We start from the raw sequence: 25,262 nt of genomic DNA, 5'->3' as shown, positions 1-25,262 counted from the left end.
GAAATACTTACATAAAATCACAGAAATGTGATTTAAATATATTTTTGAATTTGTTCGTATAGTTTATTTTTTTTTAATGAAAATAACAGATTATATAAGTCGATTACGGCTAGGTGTATTTGATTTGTTTCAACAGTTAGTTAACGTGCTTACAAAAATAAATTAATGAACAGAAAAGATTAAATTTGTGTTTTAGTCAAATAAACGTTTTTAAATGATTCTATTAGAAATGCATATAAATAGAGTGTGTCATTAGTATGGAAAAATATTGTCTTGTTCACTAAAATATGGTACCTACTGCAAATATGATTTTTATACGTGTAAAATAATGTATATATTTGTATAATATACAATAGTACAGTGTTTTTTATTAATTAGGTTGTATTTATTGTTAAAATACTGCGTTGATACATAAATGAACTAAAAATATTATTTAATCAATTTATACTACGCTTACTTATATTTAATAATACTGAATCATAATACTTCTATTTTGGTTTGAAAAGATTATGTTTTTAACAATAACAGTATTGTGTTCGATTATTGTTACAATTTGTATTTTACAAAAGCAAAATGGTATGTTTATGATATTGAAAAAACGGCGTTGTTATTGTACTGATTGTTATAATTTATTATCATGAACGCTCATGTTTTTCAGTTTTTGTATAGCTAGTAGACGATGGCTACTTTAAACGATAATGATTGGTGTGAAATAAAAATTAATTTGTTATTCATTATTATTATTAATAATAATCATTATATAGTTATGACAATATAGCGGTCATTAGTTCTACATAATATTATATTTTACATAACTTTACTAACAAATTAGTAAATATTAAATGGAAACTTATAAGTACTAAACTATTGTATTTTTCGTTAAATGTATTTTTAACATTTTCTAGTCGGCAGTCAGGTTTGATTATTTTTTAGAGATTTTCCTGTATATTATATTCTTTTCTTTCTTTTTATTGAATCTGAATACTGTCAGTAAGTATTTACCGTCAAGGCTATTCCACATGAGGTAAATTCTGTGGTTGACTTTGCATGTGTCCATGCGTAAGATGGGTACGGTCGATTCTCAGATACTTTATTATTATTTCTATTTTTCTTGTTTTTATTTGCCTTAAAAATCCCAAAATACAAATATATTTTGTTTTATTTCTCATAAATTGGTTTTTTTTGGTTTAACTAATGATTTTTCCAGATATAGAGTATAGATAATTTTAACAGTTTTTTAAGCCTTGAAGTGTAGTATGTTTAAATTTGGAGACTTCGAACACTGTTATTTTTTTTTTTGCGTGTTGGTTGGCTAAGTCGTTTCCTTCTATTTTGTAATGTCTTGGTATCCAAATAGGCTGGACATTCTTATTTTGGGTTTGTACGTGTACAACTGTTTTAATTATATACTTATGATTAAGTAGCATTATATTATAAATATACTTTAAATTTTAGTTAATTTCTGTGTATTATATCTTACCATACACCTGATATTTTATTTGTACATAATATACAAATGCAATACTAAGGTATCTATATTATTACCTTTAAATTGAGTTTACTAATTTATCACAACACAATTATATATGTTTTGCTATAATGATTGTAATTGTATATATTAATACATTTTGTTAACTATATGTACTATATTGTTGTGTACGTTTTTAAGCAGAATACGTGCAAATTAAATTACTATATTATTGTATTTTAAAGTTAAGGCATAACTAGGTAACTAGATTTTCTGACTGTAGTGTATAGAGTTCAATATTTAAACCATGATTATATAATTAACAACCAGCGTGGTTAACAATTTTTATAACTTTTCTTGTATTTTCATATTAATACGTTAAATGTATTTGAGTAAGTAGTCGAGTAATTATTATACATTATTCTACATCGTATAGTAGATAAAAATCTGATTATTTTCAAAATCACTGTTTTTTTTTTTTTCAAATAGGTATTCAACAAAATTTATATACATCCTGGAGATTAATATGTATCATACTAAAATTAAAATAATACTATCTTGTATATCATGTAAGCTATGATATAAATAATTGATATCAATTGATCTTAGAAATAACCTACCTATCTTATTTCACTGTATTCTGGACTTCTACCATTATTATTTTAACCATTAATGTTTTTATAATTTTATAAAAGTTTAAAAATATTATAATTTAAACTTCATCATACAAAATTATTAACATTTGATATTTAATTTTTGATAATTGAAACAAAATTTTAAATACATATTAATTGAATTTTCCAATACGTAGAACTTACACAATTTAAAGACATTTTAAACAGTCCTATAATATTTATATTTATTTAATATTATGTGTTTAGTTTATTTAAAAAAAAAAAACAAAATATTTAAACATAAATAAAACGAACTATTAAAAATTCAATAAATTCTCATTGAAAATAATTTAATTACTCGTCCTAATTTTACTGTACTTTAAACTCGAAATAAATTTTCAATTATATTCAAGTGCTATTAAATATGATTAAAAATCGAAATAAACAGCAGTTTGTTAGAAACTGTAATGTAGTTTGACGAAATTTATTACGATATTTGTTATCCAGGGAAGGTTTTTTATTTCTTATAAATAAGTTTTCTATGGCTGGAGTTATACAACTTGTCCAAGAGGTTTTTATCGATTAAAAACACGTTTGACTTGTAGATCTAGAATAATTAATAATATTTTTATAGAATATAATAAATATTATTAAACTTATACAATTGTAATGTTAATCCAACAACAGATAACGTTGTGTAAAATAATACCTATAAATTAAACAATACATTTATAACCGACCAATTGCCGTTGTCAAACAAATACACGCGTAAAACACAAATATAGATATGCAGTAAATCAAATTCATTTCAACTGTAACATTTTCCTTTATTGGTAATAATATAAGGAATATATTCAAATTTATGACGGAGATTAATAATGTAATATTATTACATTAGGCGGTAATTATAATGTATTATTAATAATTAATATCCCGAAGCGGACTATTGTATTAATATCTCTAGTGTCAACAAATATCAAAAAATGTATTTTTTTTATTATTGTTTTATAATGATTTATGATATTATTTACAATTGTAAATTAACCAATATGTTGTATTAACTATTATTTTTAGAATTATATAACAAATTTATTTTTTAATTGTGTCAAAAACTCAACAAACTAAATAATTTATTTTTTATATCATTTCTGTAAGTAAAATATTTTCCTTTTTTTAATAATAGTAAATGTTTTTTTATGTTAAATCTAAGAACTTTCATAAAGCATACTAGTAAAAAAAAACGAATTTTATCGTATGACCTTTGTAACTTCTCATAGAAAATTTAAATTGCACCACCGTAATTCTATCATATTTAATACATATATTATTATTCATTGATTATATTTATTTGCAATATTAATTTAATATATATGGTAGCTACTCGAATCATTAGCTGAAACTCACAACGCAGTGAAAATAAATACAATTACAATAATTGTTGAGTACCAATAAATTGGTAACCATTGAAAATGTGTCAACAATTTTAATAATTTAAACTAATAACGGGGCAACAATTTTTATCTAATAACAACAATGCAATTAACTATGCAGTTAGTTTCAACAAATTACACTATAATTATAATAATAATAATAATATTGTACGATGAAACAATAATAATTATACATGAACATAACATGTTAGGGTTACTTTTTTATAGTTATGTGTTATGAGTAATTTTTCAGATATTAATATTCAGGACGACATAATAATTGTTTTACTATAAATAGGTATTCTATAAATAATAAATGAACAGCAAATTTAAATAGTGCACAAACAACGTTTTATCGAGTTCAAAGTTATTAAGGTTAATAATAATAATAGTAGTAGTAGTATGTGCCTATAGGTTATATTGTTTTGAAACAAATTAAATTAAATTTGTGTAGTATGTATCATATATTATAACAATAACCAAAAATTAATGTAGTGTAAAATTATGCGACGTCTGCCCTCCAACACCCACTACTCACTAAACCCGGTTCCATCCAATACAAACGTATAACATTGTAAACGAGTCTATTTCTATTGGAACACTGCGTAATATAAACATATATAGGGTGATTTTATAACAGTAAATACTTTTTATATAAACAATACTTAAGTTTTTAAAAATATTTTTTTTTCGTAAATTAATTTAATTTCGTAAAAATAAATCTGAAAAAATATATTTTCAAAAATAAATTAAAATTTTAAAAAGAATATTTGTCTGTGTTTTTAATAGTTTAATATTTAATACAGGTCTAACAAACTGTTAACTATAATTTATAATTTACCACTTCAATACGTATATATCTATGAATAGAGTGCGACTAAATGTATAATAATATATTTTTTCAAAAATGTTGGTTTGTAACGAATTGAAATTATCTAAAAAAAAATATTTCCAAAAACGCTAATACACTCTTCGAGATAAATTTCGTTTAATATATAATACACAGTGATTATTTTTATCACTACCTGTTGAGTAATTTTTTTGATCGATTTAAGTGTTGTTACAAGTATACTTGTCTTATAGTTTGAAGTTATAAAAACACTATAGTTTTGAGAAAAAAAAATATCATTTACTTTTTTTGTTGTTATCGTTTTTATTTTTTACACAAAAGAAGCATGTTTTACTTTAACATATTTTTATTATTTTTATTTTTCTGAGGATTTAATTGCTCAAAAATCGTATATCATACCAGTTAGTTAGTGATAATAATAGGATCTCGACTACTTATAGATAAGCGCTAAAGTAGGTAATACTTTTTTTTGAACAAAACATATATTTACCAAAAAAATAACTGTTCACGGGACAGTTATAGAACTACAACAGTATTATTACATATCAATATATCTATATTATATGGAGTAACACGACCCCAGCGGTCAGGGCACAATATTTTTTCTTGTCGATAGTAATCTCGTTTATGATGGGGCTTATCGACACGATGGGATTAATCGACTATTTAATATTATGTACCGTTTCCTCCAATTTCCGATAATCACCGTTTGGCACGACATAATATAAGTTTGTAAATTCTCTATAATATAAATGAACAGTAGATGTGATGAAAAATGTAATAATATTATTGTTATTGTATATTAAAATGAATCGATGGCGTGTGGGTAACTGAAGATATGTCAATTTAACAGTTTTTTTACAGAAAAAAAATGTTTTAAATAGTTTAAATCAAAATTTTTTTTTTTAATTTTAAATGACCTACAAAAAATTCACTATATTTATAGTCATGTACATAAATCCAAATTTTCCTTATGATAATATTGATTTTGACTTATACTATTTTACTCGTAAATCATCAATTTTTTTTATGGTCTAGTCTACATATGTATACAGGTAATGAAATAAATTTCGAAGTAGAATATATTATGAATGGAAGAATAACGATTTTGATTTTTCTGAGCTTATATATAATTCTAAGGAATATCTATGCTATATTTATAATAATGATGAATCTTTTAGAATCGTTACGCGCAATCCTACTCATATGCATTAAGTTTTGGCGTATAACAAATTTATTATTATTTGAATTTGTTTTTATTTGTTTCTTTGACAGGAGCTTGGAACAGTCAATGTTCACCAAGGCAAACGAACTACAAGAGGATATTAGCATCAAGAAATTTGAATTTCGTACCGCACAAATGCACCTAGCAGCCGTCAAGTCACAGGTAAGAATTCAAAAAGATATTTTATTCAATAGCAATTTTTTTTCTGATCAATATTATTAAGATTTTTATGGTATAAATCTTTCGCTGTGTTGATATATTTGTATGTTTATTTATGTAGATTTATATAGTTTAATAGTTATATATTATGTATATATAATAATTATTGAAATGTTTGTTTTTATATTACTCGTCATAAGACAGACTACGCCTTAGGTCAAATTGTTTATTAAAATAATTAGAGTCAATAATTTGTGTATACGTATTAAGTATCAAACTTTCAATTTCGAGTACAATTATTTAATACAGCGTTTTTCATAGTGAAACAGCACTGTGGAGAGAATACATTTGGCAGATATAACATTTCCTGAATATGTTGTACTTATATTTTTCTGTTTTATATAGTATGCATTGCACATACTTTTTAGAATTTTTACTATATTTTTTAAGAACCAGCAATATCATATTTTAAAATAATCACATTATAAAGAAAGAATTTTGAGAATTTTATAATGGGATATAATTTAGATTTTTAAATGAAAACCACCTTTTTATTAATTATTGTTATTGATATGGTGTTTTTGAAAATGTTGTTGTATATCAAAATTTAAAAGAATAGTTTCTGAGTTATTAAACTTTAAAAATTAAGAATAAAAGATTTAGAAAATATTTTGTCTATAATGATTTAAACATTGAAAGTTTTTATATTAATGTACCTATCACAATTTCATAATTTCTTAAAAATATCCTAGTACTAGATTAAGTATTATATCTATTAACAAATTGTATAAGCCATTATTAAGGACCATAATCCATCTTAATACATAAAGTTTAATAACTCAAAAACTAATCATTCGTATTTCGATTTAGATACTTCGACGTTTCAAAAACATCATCTGATTAATAATTTACAGTAAAACAGAGTGGTCCTTATTTGAAAAATAAAATTTGTACCACTACAAAATACTAGGTACTAAATTTCCAAAATTGTATAAAAAATCTCAAGTATTTGAAAATATGTTCTTCAACTATACGTATAAATTCAAAACATTAGAATTTGAATAATTGCATTATTATGGATGGCATACCTTTAATCATCTTGTATAATAAACTTTAATTTTTTATATGCATTTTAGTCCATTCTACAGCAACACCAAAGCACACTATATGTTATATGCATTAGTGTACTTATTAAATATTATATACCAATAACGGGTGGTATAGTTATTTTAACTGTCCAGTGTAGTTTTTCTGAAGGGAGGGATAGGCGTTGGTTGCTTAGGATTACTTTTTCGATACATATTTTGTCGGCAATTAATAATTATATTATTTAACTGAGCATACGATTTTCACTGTGGGGATATTAATTTAATTGTACATTCGTCGTATATTTCAATTAAACTATGTTTAAGAATTATCATCTTTAATGTAGACAAAGTAATAATTCAGAAACTACACTTTCAAATATTGATTTAGATACATCATAATATTCAAAAAATCTTTCGTTTAATAATTTATACTTTATAGTTTGATATGGTTGCTCTTATATATATAAAAAAAAAGTAAGTTTGCATCACTACAATATACATCTTATACTTTTATGTATATAAAAATTAAAATAATTTAAAACCTATAGGTAGTCTTTAAATATACATATTACACATAAATTAAAAAATTAGAATTTGATTAAATTCATTATTGAAGGAAAAAATGGTGGTGAACATGCTTGGCGAATCATTCAGTATAAATATAAAGTTTTAAAATTTTCAGTTTGAGTTAACTAGCTAATTAATATAAAAAAAACAGTAATGGATAATACAATTTTATGAGTGTTATAGATATGTATAATAAGTACATAATCAACAGCCATTGTATTATTATATAATAGTTGTCAAAGTTTTTTACGGTACAGGCTTTTGCCTTGTTAGATAAATTACATTTGAGCGAATTTCCGAAAAGATTTTATCAAGTTACCATAAACGGTGATGGTTTCCATTACCTGACTATTTGTTTAATATATTTGTAGATAGGCATTTGGTCTTTTCGGACCCGGGATTTGATCAAATAATCTCTACAACAGAATATCTATGGCAAAACATTTTTTGGAGAATATTCCCCTACCTATCAATCTTAACCAAATCGTCAAGCCATGTTTCCCCTACAACATATCGCATTTCGTATATTTTTTATTACGTGGGTTGTAAAAATATATCAATAATAAGTTACCAATAAATGTAATATATTTACAAGACGCAGTATAATAATTGGAAACCTAGTTTAGATGTAGTTACTAAAGAAACCTGACGTTATAACCATGGTTACGTCGTGGTCTTTGAAAGCTCCATGACCAAAAATGTTAATGTAACAACGTGGATAATATTTTTGGGAATTCCATAATATGGTACTGAGAAGTAGGACAAGTGAGTGCCAATCATGTGACGACCGTTGTGATGATGATGATGTTGAGACGGGTGTATTTAATTTCCATCATAATTTTTTATTCATTAACAATTAATTATATTGACATAAATATTATAAATTTGTCAACCGTATACTTCATTAGTTTTACACCACACCACACTTGGCGTCTACTTATATTAAACGTTAAACATATCTTATTTTCGATTATTTTTTCTCAGTAGAGTGTATATTTTAATTAACCCCGTCCTCATCGTAATAGCTCCGGGACACAAATAAATAGATACCTAATAATTTTAACATATATTTTATTTTAATGATATTCATGCGAAACATTATAAAAGTATAATATCATAAGCTTTCCTTCAACTCAATCGAAATATGAGTAGATATGTAAGATCTTTGTTAGATCGATACTTACATTACACGTATTAATATTTATAATGAAGTTTTTTAAATATTACATATTTTAGTAAATTTATTTCGAATTTATAACAAGTAGTTATAAGTATTTAAAGTTTAAATTTGCTAAGAAGTGGATTAACATTTGACAGAGTATATCTGCAGTGCCATTAATTCACTCGTCTTAAGTCTTAATATTATTTATTTATATTTTTAATCTGTATTCATATTCTAAAAAACTATTGAAATATATTATAAGATAAGATTGATCTATTTCAATGACAGTAAATTTACTTTTCTAGTATATTTAATCGATTAAGGCATATCACGGGGATTGTTAATAGGAGGTGATTACGTTTTTTAGATTTTTCAATGCAGATCTAGTTAGAGTTTCACTATATTCAAGAGTGCCTTTTTACCAGGCGAACACATTGTCATAAATATAGTTTTTTTATTTTGTCCAAAATAGAATAATAGAAGTCATTATACATGGTGATATATGTAATATTTGGCGGTAAATTTTATAAAAAATATGATACAGAAAATGTCCAATATCGCTGACGACTATTTTTACAATTATTTTGATCCCGATATAACAAAATGCATGAAATCTGTATGTGAATACAAAATATTAAATCATATATCATTTTAATAATTACTTATGATACCTATAGAAAATAAAAAATAATAATCAGTTACTTCGAATATCTTTTCTTTTTTTTTTACAAGATATTATTTTTTATATCGTGATTTATGTCTAAACGCACATGCAAATACATATAACGATAAAAATAAAAGATGAACAAATTACAGTACGGAAATCGTCCAATTATATTTATATGGGACTCTTAATGTAGCAATACTATATAATATATAATTATAATATTATTGTACAACAATTCGGCAGTTTTAAAATTATATAAATTCATATTATACTAAAAATACAGTTATCTAAGAAACAAAATCATAACTTTTATGTTTAAAATGGTGGTTATAGCTTTAAATTGCAAGGTATTAAAAATTGTCAATTTTCGTAAGGAACGAGTTCCAAAAGGAACGGATTCCTGAAACGAAGTTCTTTTTAAAGAACGGTTCGTTGAACGAATTCCTTTTTATAAAAAAGAACAAATTTTTTTTTTCCAAGAGTTCATTTAGAAGTTATGAAAGTATTTTAAAGTACAATGTGTTCTTGTCGAGAGATTTGTTTCTACTGAATCCAATGGTTTTAATATAATGACCGTTAAATGTTGCAGACTAGGTGATACACTATTTGAGAAATTAGTTCTTTTAAAACAGAACAAATTTACTTTATAGTCTATTATTATATAATATTAATTAATATTGTTTAAAAATAATTACTAAATGAAAAAAACAATAGTCAATAATCAATATTATGTATATATTTTTTCTAAAATAACTAAATAGTAAATTATAAAATAATGTACTTGTAGGTATATATTAAAATTGAAAAATGATCTTAAAAATAAGTAACTATTACAATGCTAGTTCATTAGTTATTATAGGTATATAAATATTTTTTTTCATTTAACCAGTATTGCTATTTCTATAAAATATAAATGTATATATTATAAAAAGAAACGTTGATGATTAAAATATAAGAATTTTCATTTTATTTGAAACTAAAAAAGAAACTCGTTCATTTTCTAAAGGAACGAATTCTCTTTTTTTAAAGGAACAAAGAACGGAATGAATCCCTTTTTATAAGAAACTTGTCAAACACTGAAAATTGAACAGGTTGTAATATTACGTAGATTATATTATAAGTTATAATTTATAACCTTTTAGGTATCATATTATAATGCAATAATAAATTACATATGCCATAGTACACAACTATTACTATAATATGTCTATATACTATTCTCATGCACGTATAGTATTTATTTTTAATAAAATATTCAAAAACGTTTTACATTTAATTTGGGCGCCCTCAGACACGGATGACAAACACAACATTATTATAACGTTTATTTTTGATATTGTGTAAACTCGAACGTGTGTAATTATATAATTTAACCATATGTTGGATTATTTACTTAAGGCATATAATATTATGTTCATTAACGCGAGTAAATAGCTGAATAAGGAAATGTTACATGTTACATATTATAGGGAAAAAAAAATAAATTAAAAAAGGGGTTTTTTTACATAATATACTTTGATGCCATAGATACATAGTATACACCTTCATATTATTTAATCGACATGGTGGTCCTCATTATAATCGTATGTTCCTATGTACATAATATTATAATAATATTATAATGTATAAGTATGATAGTGATATTATACGTATGTATATAGCCCCAAATGGGTAAGCGTGTAAGTAGTAAATACTTATTACCTATATTTTACCATCAAACATAATATATAATGAAAATTATCGTTAGTTGTGAAAATATGTATTATAATATTTTAATAGTGTGACAAGCATTCGTTATTATAGCAGTGGACGTAATTTCACATAGTAAGACGTATGTATATTATATTACGGGGTGATCCATTTGAAGTATTACACTTATTATATTTTCAAAAAATAGTAACGTTTACAAATATTTATTTTACATAGGTAATTTTTAGTCGTTTCAAATCATAATTTTTGAAAAAAAAAATTGTATTTTTAATATTTTTTAAACTTTTTACTTTTTTGAATGATTAAAATATTCAATATATACATTTTAAATTTAATATTTCAAAGTAAAATATTATTTGGAGTATTTTGATTTATATAAAAGTCATATCTGAGATAAACAATTTATTAGTTATAATATATATATATTATATATTTGTATTTAATTTAATTTACAGTATATATTAATATTTAAAATTAGTACATTTTATAACATAAGGTATTATAAGTTATATGTATTTAAAATTTCTATAAGCGGAATAGTAGATCAAAATATTGTATTTTTGCAGGGTTCCTCTATATCGGTATATTCCCCTTATAGACAATTTAAATATTTATAACTTATAATTTTTATTACTCGTCTAAAATTTAATTTTTATTGACTGAAGTACTTCAAAAATTATTCTTTAGAATAGTGAATTAAAATTATATTTTGTTATTAACAAGTGAAAAAAATTACAAAATGATGATAAAAAATTTTTATGGCTTAAAATTATATGATAAAATATTTTCATAAAAGTTATTAGTTTTTGAAATAATGAGTGTCTTACGTTAAATGGGTCACTTGGGTATACATAACAAATATATAGGTTATTCATTATTATTCTAGGTATGGAATGTACGATAATTGGTACGCCTGGCCTGCAATTACGACATAAAGCCAAAAGTCACTACACTCGAACTCTTTGAGAAATCGGACAATAATTTTTATTACATTCATATGATAAAATATGTTATGATATTATTATTTATACTCTTAACCCAGTTTCTTGCAGGTACACGTGCAACGGCTGCAATTTTTTTACATCGCAATCCGTATCCATACCAACTGTAGTAGGTAGATACATTACTTTCTATTGGTTAATAAAGAGTTAAGTTAATAAAATAATATATGTGTAGAGTGTCTCGATAAGATTTACCCATTACAATATCCACTGAAATAATAGAGATATTCTAATTATGTTTTTTTTTTTTTTTTGTTTAAAGACTCACAGGGACAACGACTACAAGCATTTCATATTTTAATTTAATATTTTTGTAAAAATGTTAAGAAATAATTTTTTATTTAACTATTTTCAAAAATTCTAAGATTGCTAATTTGTAGTTTATTTTTCTGAAAATTATGATATTTCAGTATTTTAATTTCATTAGCTTCTTAATTTTGAATGTATCATTTTTTTAGTTCTAAGATTATTTTTATTTATTGCATTATTCGGGTGCGAGCCCGCGAGCCAAATGATTGATAACACTGGCACTCACATTAATTCACAATTTTTCTCGAAATCAGAAAAAAATATTAAAGATTATGAGATTAATGAAAAAAAAATGTTGAAACGTTAAAATTTTCAGAAAAATAAACTACAATAATATGCATATCTTCGATTTTTTTGAAAAAATTAAATAACAAAATTATTTTTTTAACTTTTTTACCAAAACATTAAATTAAGTTAAAATATGAAATACTTATAGTCCTTGTCCCTGTAGAAAAATAAAATTATGATATATTCGTTATTTCAAGGGATATCGCAATAGGAAAATCCTCATGGAATACCCTGTATATATATATAGATGCAACTTGTTTGCGAACATTTTTATTTTTCATCTGAAAAATCGGAACTTTTTTGGGGACACGATGATATTAAATGTACCTATAACTAGTTTGTGCACACGATAATAATTGTAGTTTACCTTTCTATACCGAACTGGGCACTGATAATCATCGATAAAGAGCACGGAAATATTATCAAATTCCCTACAAATAATACATCTCAAGAACTTACAGTATGCATACATATATATATATATATATATATTGTGACTTTAACCTATATTTACTAAACATGAATTTAGAAGTTAGAATAAATAATTTTAAATTTACTAAATATCGTGTTTTTAAAAATGATAATTTTTATTTTTGTTTTCCTAAGTTAGGTAATCCTAAATCTGTAATAAATCCTAAATCTATCAAAGTATATTTTGTAACCCAAAAAATTGTGGTTCATAGCTCCGCTCGTCTAAATTTTATAAAATATATTCATAACTAATTAACTATAAGTTTGCACAATTACATTATATTAACACTATTGATCACATTTTACGAATTGGGTAGATATCTGGAACTAAAATTGTGAAAAATCGATTATCAAAAATAAGTACATAATTGGAAAAAAATAGACTATTTGCACACATTAACGTAAAAGCTTAGAATTAAATGTGTGATTTATCGAATTGACATTTGTGTCTAATAGTAATTTATAATTGTGTAGTATAAATAAACTGGTATGTAATAGGCATTAATTTTTTTTTTTTATTTAAATATGCGTGTACGATATACATTTTAGCCATTAAAACTACCATGGGCATATAATATACATAATTAATGGTTTTTCAACAGATATACGTGGTTGAAAATAAAAATAAACATTAAATTATTGCGTGCAACAAAAATCGTATTAGTCGTTCATAATGAACCTGTCGTAAAATATCTTTATTTTAAATAACCATTAAATGCGTAATTGTGTACAATTCGTTAGTGTGGAATGATAGTCCGTTTCTAATGTATTTTTCCACCATAGGTTCTATATTATTACTATTATTAAGCGTTGTACAATTTAACTATATCTACAAGTGAACTTTGCGGAGTTATGGAGAAGGTAGGTTATTGATTTGTGTATTTACGTTAAGAGATATAAGTTGTCATCAATCAGTTAGCGGTTAAAACATTTTCAGAGACTATTAGAATGTACTTGAAAAAATGGTAAACTAATTGACTATTCATGCGAATAAACGTCAACGACCGCTAAAGAGTAGTCGTGCTGTACATATTATTATTATACACCAAACGTGCAAATCAGGTCAAATAAAATAAAGTTGTAGGAAACAAAATAAATCGTCAGACACTCGGTATATTATACGCGTAGTAGCCAAGTCAACGGACAGTAATCAATTATTATTTATATGTGTTGTTTATAATATGCACTTAATGGAACCTATGAAAAGTTATTGAAAGTTTTATTAAATCTAAAAAAATAATGTATCTATTGTACCTAGTATTAAAAGTTATCATGATACATGATCAATTGTAAAGTATAAACGTTATATTCTAAACAATACTGCGTCTATTTTGGTTTAAGAACTACGCCGTATATTTTTTCGCTTCACTTCAAATTCTTTTTGAACAAATATTGTGCTTTCCTAACTTTTCAAAACATTTATAACGATCAATATTTTCCGAAATTTTATACAAAAAGTATCTCTCTCTCTTTTTTTTCTATCTCGCTGAATTGGTTACGATTGCAAGAATTTCGCATTGTTTGTGCGAAAAAGTTTTTTAAAAAAAAGAGTAACTGATCAATGTTTTGAGTTTTTCGTCTAGTGCAAGAGTTTGAACGTTTAAAAAGTGACACATTGTTGTGCTCGTTTTCCATTATTGTAGTAACAATATTGTAACGTCACGAAGTCTTTATTTTTCATGTATAGATAATGTTTATTCACGGTGAATGACTATAAAAAAGAGAGTTGTCGATAAGTATGAGAATATTCTTTTGTTTTATCGAACGATAAAAATAGTTTTTTTTGTTTTTATAGCTGCTGAATGAGTTTTAAAAACGTTTTAATATTAACAATTTTTTTAATGATAATGATTTAATTACTTCATCGCAGAGTTTTAATTATCTCGAATTAAAACATACCTTTTTTAATATGTCTGTATTCTTCTACAATATCTTTTACATATATTATATTTTTAGTTAACGTTATAACACAGTCATAAGTAAGTAGGTCAATAAACCGATACATCAAAAATATAAATAGTATTTAAGTATTAATTCAGGTTAGAAATCGTAGGAATGAGTATTTATTTTGATTGTGTTGGTCAGCAGTATGTTTATTAATAGTGTATATAATTATTTTTAATATTATAAATGGTTACTTTAACATTGCTTAACGAGAGTTTTTATTTATTATATTATTATAATTGTATTGTTTATATTTGTGATTATTTGATTTATTGTTCACCTATACAACTAAAAGTCGTAATAATAATTGCACCAATTTATATTATGATCATTATTATTATTTGAAGATTTTAAACGAAATACGATTTTAATACTCTTATTGACTGCGCTGTTTATTACGTAAAGGAATTATAGTAATCTATTTATACATAAACGTTTTCTTGAAATGCTATATTAATTTAAAATAAAATACGCTAGAGCTCTCACAGCGAAAAGACATTTACGTCTATTGCTTACACCGTACACAGTAATGTATAATAGTCATAATAATAACACAACAATTCATATTTAATGGAAAAAAGTAGTTTTCATGTGACTGTTTCTAAATCATTTATTCGCTATAGGTTAACTAGACACATACACTTACAGATCTAAGTATGATGTATATTGTGTATTTATATGAGAATCCTAGTGTGAAGGGAAAAAAATGTTTACGTAACAGTCGTAATTTAACGCATTACGTATGTGGGAGGAAATGAAAACGTTTTATCTAAATAATAATAATATTATCTAAGATGACGTGTAAACACTTATTTCCAGAAATAAAACGTATTCGGATATGCATTACAACATTTCCATTCTATCTACGTAATCTATTTAAAATATTTACAATAATACGGTACATACTATTACATAAATCTATTTGTATAATTATAATGAAATACAATTATTCTCCGTACAGTAATCGCGACGGGACAAACTCATTTTAAATAATTATATTTATTTTTCAATTGATAATTATATCAAATATATATTATAATATAATATAGTCTATTCTAAATAAGAACAGGCTTCGGCGGCTAACTTGTGCGCATGGGCGTGGCTTAACAACACAACAGGCATACAGATTGGTCAAACGGGTGTTTACTGGACGTAAACTGGTCGCCGCCGAAGCTTGTTCTTATTTGAAATAGACTATAGTATGTTAGTATTGTTACTTGTTAGTAGGTGTTACTTTCAGGTATGCATATATACGTAATGTTTAAAACGTGTGAATTTCATTTGAATTTGGAAACGAGTCCTCGAAGAACCGATACTAAGTATACTAAGTTAGTACTTGATTTGAAAGTTTTATTTTAAATTTTTTATGAAAGTATGGTTACGATTTCTAGACTCACATATAATATTTGAAATAGTATTTTGTGTGCATACACGAACCTCTACATACACACAGACGACATTGAATATATTATACAGTAGGTATAATCGCTATACAATAATTTGTTTATATTAACACACCCTTTTTCCTGTTTGCAAAGCATTTTGTTTACATGATTAGAAGTGGTTTTTAACGCATTATTTAATTAATAACGTAACGAACGATATTTTATTTAGCCGTGACTGGTGGTGAACTTTTACGAATCACAATTAAATACAATTTATAATTTAACGGCAGTTTGTTATAAATTATCTGCGATCAATACTGTATATTATCATATACATTTTCGTTTAATCTACAAAATAAAATACTCAAAAAGTCGAATAAAATAGAGTAAATTAATGTGATAAAACCAATATTTGATTAATACAAAATCAGAGGTACTTATAATAATTTAACATGATAAATTGTCATAGAAATATATATATATATATATATATATATATATAGAAATATGTATATATATATAATATATATATTATACACTATTAGGCGTTATTGTATCGGTTTTGTATCTGCACGATAGAGCCGGCCAATCAATGTGCCATTAACTTTCCTCGAGTCTATTGGTTTGTTATACATCGTGTTTACCGCATAATATTATTATTTTATTTACAATGGTTACGACGATGTATATATACATAGCGTATGATATGACGGTCAGTCATTCGGTGTCGGTCACAGTGGTCGGAACTCTAACAGTCCGTTGAGCAGAGTACTACTATACCCTTCAGTCGTCTTAAATTTCGGTGCAAGAGTCTCATACTCACCGTTCTTAAGGTAAGAACAATTAATTAGAGATTTTTTATTGTTATTATTATAATTTACAAGGTATCTATTTTTATTATAACTTTTATGACTTTATATGTATCAATGATAATTCATGTAAAAGTCAATTTCAATGCGTGGTGGAATAAATATTATGCTGAAGTATTTCTACTCACTGCAGAGCCTTCAGCTCATTGATGTAACGTCTGCATAATAAATTATTTCGTATTAATTTAGTTTTAATTTTTATATAAAATGTTGTTAATACATTATGTTAGTACTTTATTATTTTATTAATCGATTTGTCACCTTAAAAAAAAAAAAAACGCTTTAATAGCCCTACACTTTGCTATTTGAGTAAAATGATTCAGTAATGGTTTTACAAAGTTTGATAACACATCGAACAAAAATTGAAGTAAATGATTTTTAGCCTAAATTTTTAAATTATTTTCATTAACCGTTATTAGTTTTCTTTCGTAACGAATACATTAAATAATACATTTTAAACAAAATTAAAATATATTAATAAAGCGATAGGAAAGTCATCCAATACAAAAAACAAGTTATTTCCTATATTAATTAAATAATATGTAACAATATATTTCAGTGTTAGTGTATATATAATATTATATAGGTAAATTACATCCATTGGCCGGCACGCTGAATTGGCAATTTCGATACACAGACGTGTAGGTGACATTAGAATGGTATCCCGCGTTGTTACATATTGACATATTGCAGTAAATTAATTAACATTCGAATACTTTGTGACTATAATATTATATGCTTGTCAATCCTATATTCCTATACGCGGCTTCTTTTTAACTAGATACTATTACTATTATGGTTATCAGAAAATGATGGCATATCTTTGGATTTTAAACTTTTCGATCGAATACCATCTGTTTTTGTTATAAAACACTAAAACGTTAAAAATAAATCTATTATCCAGTTAAAATATTAGAATCATAATTGCAATGTTGAATGTATTGTAAACAATACATAAATTAGTAGAAAGGTAAAAATTAAAATAAATTAAATTAAATTATTAATTTAATAATCTGAATCCTACTTTATTTGTTTTGTATCTACTGACAAAAAACAAAATAAAGTATTTTTATTTATTAAAAACTATTATTACTTTATTTTTACACTGTATGTGTTTTTTTTTTTTTTTTGAGGGGAGAATTTATAAATCTGTCACATAAAAAAAATACCATATAGAACTACCATTGCACACAATATATACAGTTATTACCGCAATGTTTACAACTTGTAATAACTAAATACATATGATTTATTTATATGCGTATGTATAATATTATATATCTACTAAGTTCATTACAGTACTTAACATTTTAGTGTTCGGTTATACCTACGTAAATAATTATTCATGTTAAATGATTATTATCATTTTATTAGAAAGAGTCTTTAATAAAAATTTGAGATAGTCTCCTATAATATACTAATATAAGATACATGATATACGTATCTTCGTTTTGAAAATAATCATTGTCATATTTGTGTTTTCTATTACGATTTGACGCTGGTATAAAAAAAAATGATTATCACTCTTAGTTATCATGTGAGCAATATTTTAAAAATTAAAAATGTATACGAAAGCCAAATACATGTATATACTCATAACAACATGATAATATATGTAAATCATGCTCAAATTTAGTATTTTTTAAACGTTCATTTTTGATTTACTCCAACACATAAACAATTTAACATTATCTATAATATTATACGGTATGACTGAATCTCTTATACTTTCTAATTTTTACACTCATATGTAAGTCTAATTCAGGATCAGACCAATCAAAAATGTACTGTGCTCCGTAGTGTATAAAACATTATTATGTGGCGTAGAAAATAATTCTTCATTGCATTCAAATGATGAGTGAGAACTAGCAGGTACGTTTTTTTTGACACCTCTAAATTCTTCTTTTGGAGTTTCATCAGTAGTCTATGCAACATAAAATATTATATATAAACGCATGTATATAAATATATACATTATATATATATATATATATATATACAGTATTTTGGTGTTGAACGTGGTCGAAAAAGGTTTCGCGTTAATCGAGTTCTTCACGTGCCTTGCGTACTATACCTCCGAGGAATAAAATTTCAACCACTCCAGTTCAAACCTTGATATTTATGAGTTTTGACTGATTATTATTATTGTAGAATTCTAATACATAGCCAACTTTTATCATTACACCACTAACCAGGGACGAACGCACGCATTTATAATAATTAATCACGAACGTGATATAATCATAATATATTATATAATATTACATATTTTCATCTTAATTACATCAAACTGGTAGAAAAATAGCAGTAAAAGAAATATCCAATGAATAAAAACATAATTGTTGATGCAATAGAGACAATTATCAGACTGCAACAAACAAAATTAATAATAATCCACTAAAAATAAAAACTAATTGTGTAAAAATTAAAAATCAGTGTTTTACAGTAAAATATATTTTTACTACAGTCGGTTTAGATGTAATTATATGTCATATGGTTTAAATAAAAAAAAAAATCACTTTATCACGATTAAGATACCTCTAAAAATGTAAATGATTTTTACATTTAAATAATATTAGTACTGTTCTGATCTCTATCTGTTTCTTTCTCAATCATAGATTAATATATTAATTAATCTTCCTCCTGCTAAATGTTACTAATGGGTGACTTTTTAACCCCGATTTACCAGCTATTAAAACTTTCTTCTCATATACTTATTATACTTCTTGTATACTTTGCGTATTTCTTGTAACAATAATAATGAAAAAAAAATTAGGTAATTTTATATTTATAAAAATGTTTTTATTGTTTTAAAATGTTTACTCGCAGAAGTCTAATATGATGTTCAAAATCATTTGAACTCATTTAGTTGAGGGGTTTTTTTTTAGAGGATATTTCCCTTGCCGATATTTTATAATTAATATTACGCGCGGGTTTTATTTTATCTTAGTTCATGACAACAACAATAATAATAATAATATAATAACGATAAGCTGTGATTGGTAACTGGTGTATACTGTGTTAGTTTTCTAATGTAATAAAATATGTCTTGTTTAAAACAGCGTCCATGTCACCGACGGTGGTAGTTATTTAGAAAATTGAGTACACTTATATTATTATAGTGTTGTTCGAAGTAACCATTTTCAAACTCTTGATGCCTGAAAGAAAAAGCAATAATATAATAATAATAACAATTTTCGCACATCTATCACAGCGCAATATCCATTTTAATTTAAAGCTTTTATCGAAAATACCGGGTGATAACGCAACGTCTCCATTATTATTCATCAAAATATTACAGTAGTTACGAATAAAATAAAATGAGTAACATAATACTATAATAGTATTATGTGCAACACGTATAATTTAATCTAAAAGTTGACACTTTTATTTGTCTTAAATCTTGAATTAAATTCCGGTATTTGCGTAATTACTCATATTGAAGTATAAAATATCGGACAATGATGCTACCACAGCAACGTCAGAACTCTCAATATTCCAAATGACCGAAAAAAAGACTCAGGCTACCCGTAAAACAATGTTCTTAACACGACTCCCCAAAACAAATATATCATACTATCGATTTATGCGTTTTACACTTAAAGCTCATAAATAAGATATAATATATGTGTATTTTAAAATTTTAAAAGTATAATATTATACTGTCAATGTGCGATGCGAATCGTTTCTAAAAATTTTGTGGAATTTATATTTGTCCAGTGTGAGAGTTTTTTTTTCCGTTCCGTTTGATAAAATATGATGAACTTTATATATAATATATTGTTATTGCTGTTAAAAGTTGTTAGAATACTATATTGTATATAGTTGTAAATCGATGATAAAAACTTAAAATAAAAGTCGTTTTCATCAAGAACTCTAAATTTTTATTCGCGTCTGTCGGAAAAAAAATTAGCTTGGGTGACAGTAAAAGAAAGAAAAAATAAATAAAATTGCTGGAATTAAAATACAGAACAAATAAAGAAACAAATATTATTGATTTTATTTAAAATAATGATAGTATCACAGAAATTACAAAAAATATTCTTTCAATGTACCTATCTATATTACGTTGTTATTATAAATGTTATGAAATGATCTATTATTGTTTATTACTTATTATGTACTATATTTGATACTAATGATATCTATATGTATAATATATAAAATATTATACTAAATTAAAAAAAAAAACTTTCTAAAATGTCGTTGTTGTTTTTTTTTTTTGATTATACCTAGTAGTTATTAATAAAAAAATAATATTAACCTACATTTTTAATTTTATTGCTCAGAAACAAATTATTTTTAAAAATATTTATATATAAAATAATTTTATTTCTTATAGTAAAATTAAAATATAGAATATCATTAAAATTTAAAAACCTAAAATATCATTATGACGAAAAAAATTCAGATAGTTCATTTTTTTTTTTTTTTATAAGATCTTAATGCAATATCTTAATAATTTAAAGTATAATAAACCTTCAAGATCATTTTTTTTTCAAAACACATTAAAATTATCTGAACATCAATGTAACCATAAACAAAACAAATCATCCTATATTATCATTTATCACGGCACCAATTTAAATGGTTGATATATTATTATTTTTATGTATTTAAATAATAACGTGTATCAGAATATGTTGAATATTTTTAAACATTTTTATTTCGGGAAAAAAGGTTTCGGGTTTTCGGATTTTTGAATAAAATACCAATCGGAAAAAAGTGGGTTCATTATTAGTTTATTATTATTTACATGTCTGTAAAATCATTAAATTTTATGCTGAATTTAAAATATTATATTTCAACACAGAAAATATATTTCTAGATATTCAAATCCACAACCATCAGCAACACTGTTTTGTTTCATAAAAAATAATCATTGGTGAATATGTTTTTGGTAATTTTATTTGAACAATAGGAAATATCGATAATTTAATTAATTAAGATGTGTATAAACAATGAATTTCATATAAATACGCATACATTTAAAATTACTATATTAGAATTTAATACAATATATACATGATATAGGTAAGCGTTGTATTGTGAAAAATGCATCAAACGTTTTCAGGATTATTTATTAATTGGTTTGTTTTTAAAAAATATAGTATAGATGTTAAAATCAGTTTTCACATTTTATTCGGTCGTCCGATGCGATTTAGTCTTTAAATATTCTACAAATATTTATTGTAAATTCAAAATTATTAAGATTATTAAACATTTGTACATTAATAATTCTTATGAAGACGTTCATTACAATCTAAGAGTGCTGAAGATATTTACTATAACGTATGTATATGTACACATTGTAAGATCAAATCGAAAGTTATTATCAAAGAATTACTGTGATCGAAATTTTGATTAATGCTGCTCACGTATATTAAAAACGTAGCATACTTATTATGTTATTTATACAATATAAAACAAATACGTTGCGATATGAACTCGGTCGTTTTTAATTATTATTGTTGCGCTTATGCGCTTATTTTTAAAAATCGATATATATAAAATATATATATATTTATATTATATTTTTATATAATAAGCGATTGTGTATATATAATAATATTATTATTATTTTGTAACGTGAAAAAAAATATACCTCTACGACTTCTCTAATTATAATGGCATATATTATGCTTGGCATAATAAATATTTGTTAGCACGCAACGTTGTAATACACACAATTGCTATTTTATACGTCGTCAATCAATATCAATGAACTATATAATATTATTTACATAAACCTACTACCTAGCTAGGTATATATAATGTGTATTGGGCGTGCGCCGTGTACCTAAATATAATATTACCTGTGTGTTTGTGTGTGTGGTGTATTCAACGTTCGATCCTTTAACCGACGTCGGCTTAGAAAAAAATATGCTATATTATGCTTTAATACCGTTTGGTTTGAATTGTGAACACGAATAAGGCGGTTTAGTTAATTCGATGGATTTCGCTTAATATCCGAACCCACGAACGTAATTATTTGAGAGGTTCGTATAAATGTGGTGAACTCGCGTTGATTATAATAATAATATTATATAAATGCATAATCTCTGTAGAGTTTTACCATCCATTTATGTATTAAAATTATCACACGTGCGACGATAAGAATAGTATAATAATTGTCTCGTATCGCACCAATTGTGGTAGGTATAGTAAATATAATACAATGTAAATGCTTTATGCTCATTCATCCGTTTGCTCAGGCGTACATACAGTGGGAGGGTATAAGAAATGTTCGGAAAATGAAAAAATATACATATAAATTGAGGTATGAAGTTTAAACTAATACAGTGAGATTGACGTGCAAGCTGAACTGCGTGTGACGTGTGTCGAAGATGAACTAAAAATAATGGAGGACGATGTTGTGAGTCACACTGTAACAAAACACCAATCTGTTCAAAAATCGGTGACGAAAAAATTGTGCTTCGGGAGGACATATTATCAGGTACGTCTAAAGTTTGTATGAAATAGTTAGTCATTTAACATCAGACATAAGTTACGTGACGTGTCCGATATCATTAAATATTTTACCATTTTACGACGTACACATAATAATATTAGAAATCTAATTTTTCAACATCATTTTTTAGATTATTTTCTCAATTTGAATATTTTTTTTTATGTTATAAAGATGATGATATCTCAATTCAATGCTTTACGTTTAGATAAATGTACAGTTAATCTGTAATTTGTAAATTATATTATAATTTAATTTTTTTTTTGTTTTGTTTAAATTAACATTTTGTTTCTTTATCAATTTTTTTAACTGTGATTTTTGAATTATTTTTATTGTTAATAAGTTATTTAATTTTTTAAACATTTCAGGTTTTTATTTGAAATGTATGATATTCAAATTCTTTAATTTTTCATATTTTTTGGGATCTGGGGAAAGAACTTTTTTTCAGTTTTATTTTTGGTAATTTTCAGGTATTTTAATAATATACAATTAATACAAGTTACTTATACCTGCTTCAGTAGAATCGGATTTTACCTACATATAATTATTTTGAATGATGAAAAATTTACTTTAATTTAAATGTATATACTTATATATATAAGCGTTAGAAGTTGGGGATGGAAGCATCTACTTGAAAAATGTCATCCTACATTAGATAAGAATAAAGAGTTGAGCATTAATTCTTTTAGAATGTATCAATTAATCAATACTGTTATTATAGTTATTTTATTATACTGCGCATGCAGCTTTATATACCTTTATATTTTATATACGTATATATGCGTATATACAGTTTGTAGTATTTTAAGACAGCGTGCGATTAAAATTAAGATTGAAAACTATTTTTATATGAATATTAAATAATAAAAAATGCATATTATTATTTCATCTGACCTACCTATCTGCTCACCGAGGTATAGAGAAATAAACTTCAATTTAATGTGACTTGTCGAAAAATAAAGAAATAATAGCAATTTTATGTTTTTGATTATAGAGAAAATCGAAACGATAGTGTATCCTATTAGTAAATTATTATACCTATAGTTATTGCAATATTGTGCAGCTCCGACTAAATAATTTATAAAACTCCAAATATTTTGAAATCGTTGGGTTTATTCCAGGCGGGTTCCTGTGCTACTTTCAACGACGAATAACAATAATTATAAAATAATTAGTGATATTGTATTTATTTTTTTCTAATTGTTTTTTTTATTATTATTCTAATTAAAACTAATAAAACTTAATTGAACACCGTTCGTAAGTAGATAGAATGGATGTAACCATTTCAAGTAAAAAATCTCTACAGCATTTTATCTTACAAAAAAACTTAATGGTTATTATCATATATTTTATAAAAACAAGTATAAAGTGAAATTGATTATAAGTAAAATAATGATATTTTACGTACTTGTTACAACAATAATTTAATACATTTATTTATGTTTGTTAAAATTTCATGATGTATTATATTTATTCATTCCAGCTTAAGTTTGGGATAATATTAGTAATATTACTATGAAAGTGTTTCATATTGGGCTACATAGTAATTATAAAAAAAATATATTATGTAAAAAAATATTAACAGA

General features: G+C 24.6%; 1 protein-coding gene across 8 annotated transcripts in view; it reads left to right on the top strand.

Annotated features, from left to right (window-relative positions):
• The window catches only part of LOC113553593 (protein vav), a 279,163-nt gene that overhangs the window by 143,133 nt on the left and 110,768 nt on the right, over positions 1 to 25,262 (top strand). For all 8 annotated transcript variants that reach the window (XM_026956989.1, XM_026956994.1, XM_026956993.1 and 5 more), the window contains exon 10: positions 5,638 to 5,749. In XM_026956989.1, coding sequence (XP_026812790.1) covers positions 5,638 to 5,749 — 112 coding nt within the window. The remainder of the gene's footprint in view (positions 1 to 5,637; positions 5,750 to 25,262) is intronic.

This window comes from Rhopalosiphum maidis, chromosome 2 (genome assembly GCF_003676215.2).
Source record: "Rhopalosiphum maidis isolate BTI-1 chromosome 2, ASM367621v3, whole genome shotgun sequence".
NCBI lineage: Eukaryota > Metazoa > Arthropoda > Insecta > Hemiptera > Aphididae > Rhopalosiphum > Rhopalosiphum maidis.
Note: the sequence above shows the minus strand (reverse complement) of the source record. Positions and strands in the feature narration are given on the sequence as shown.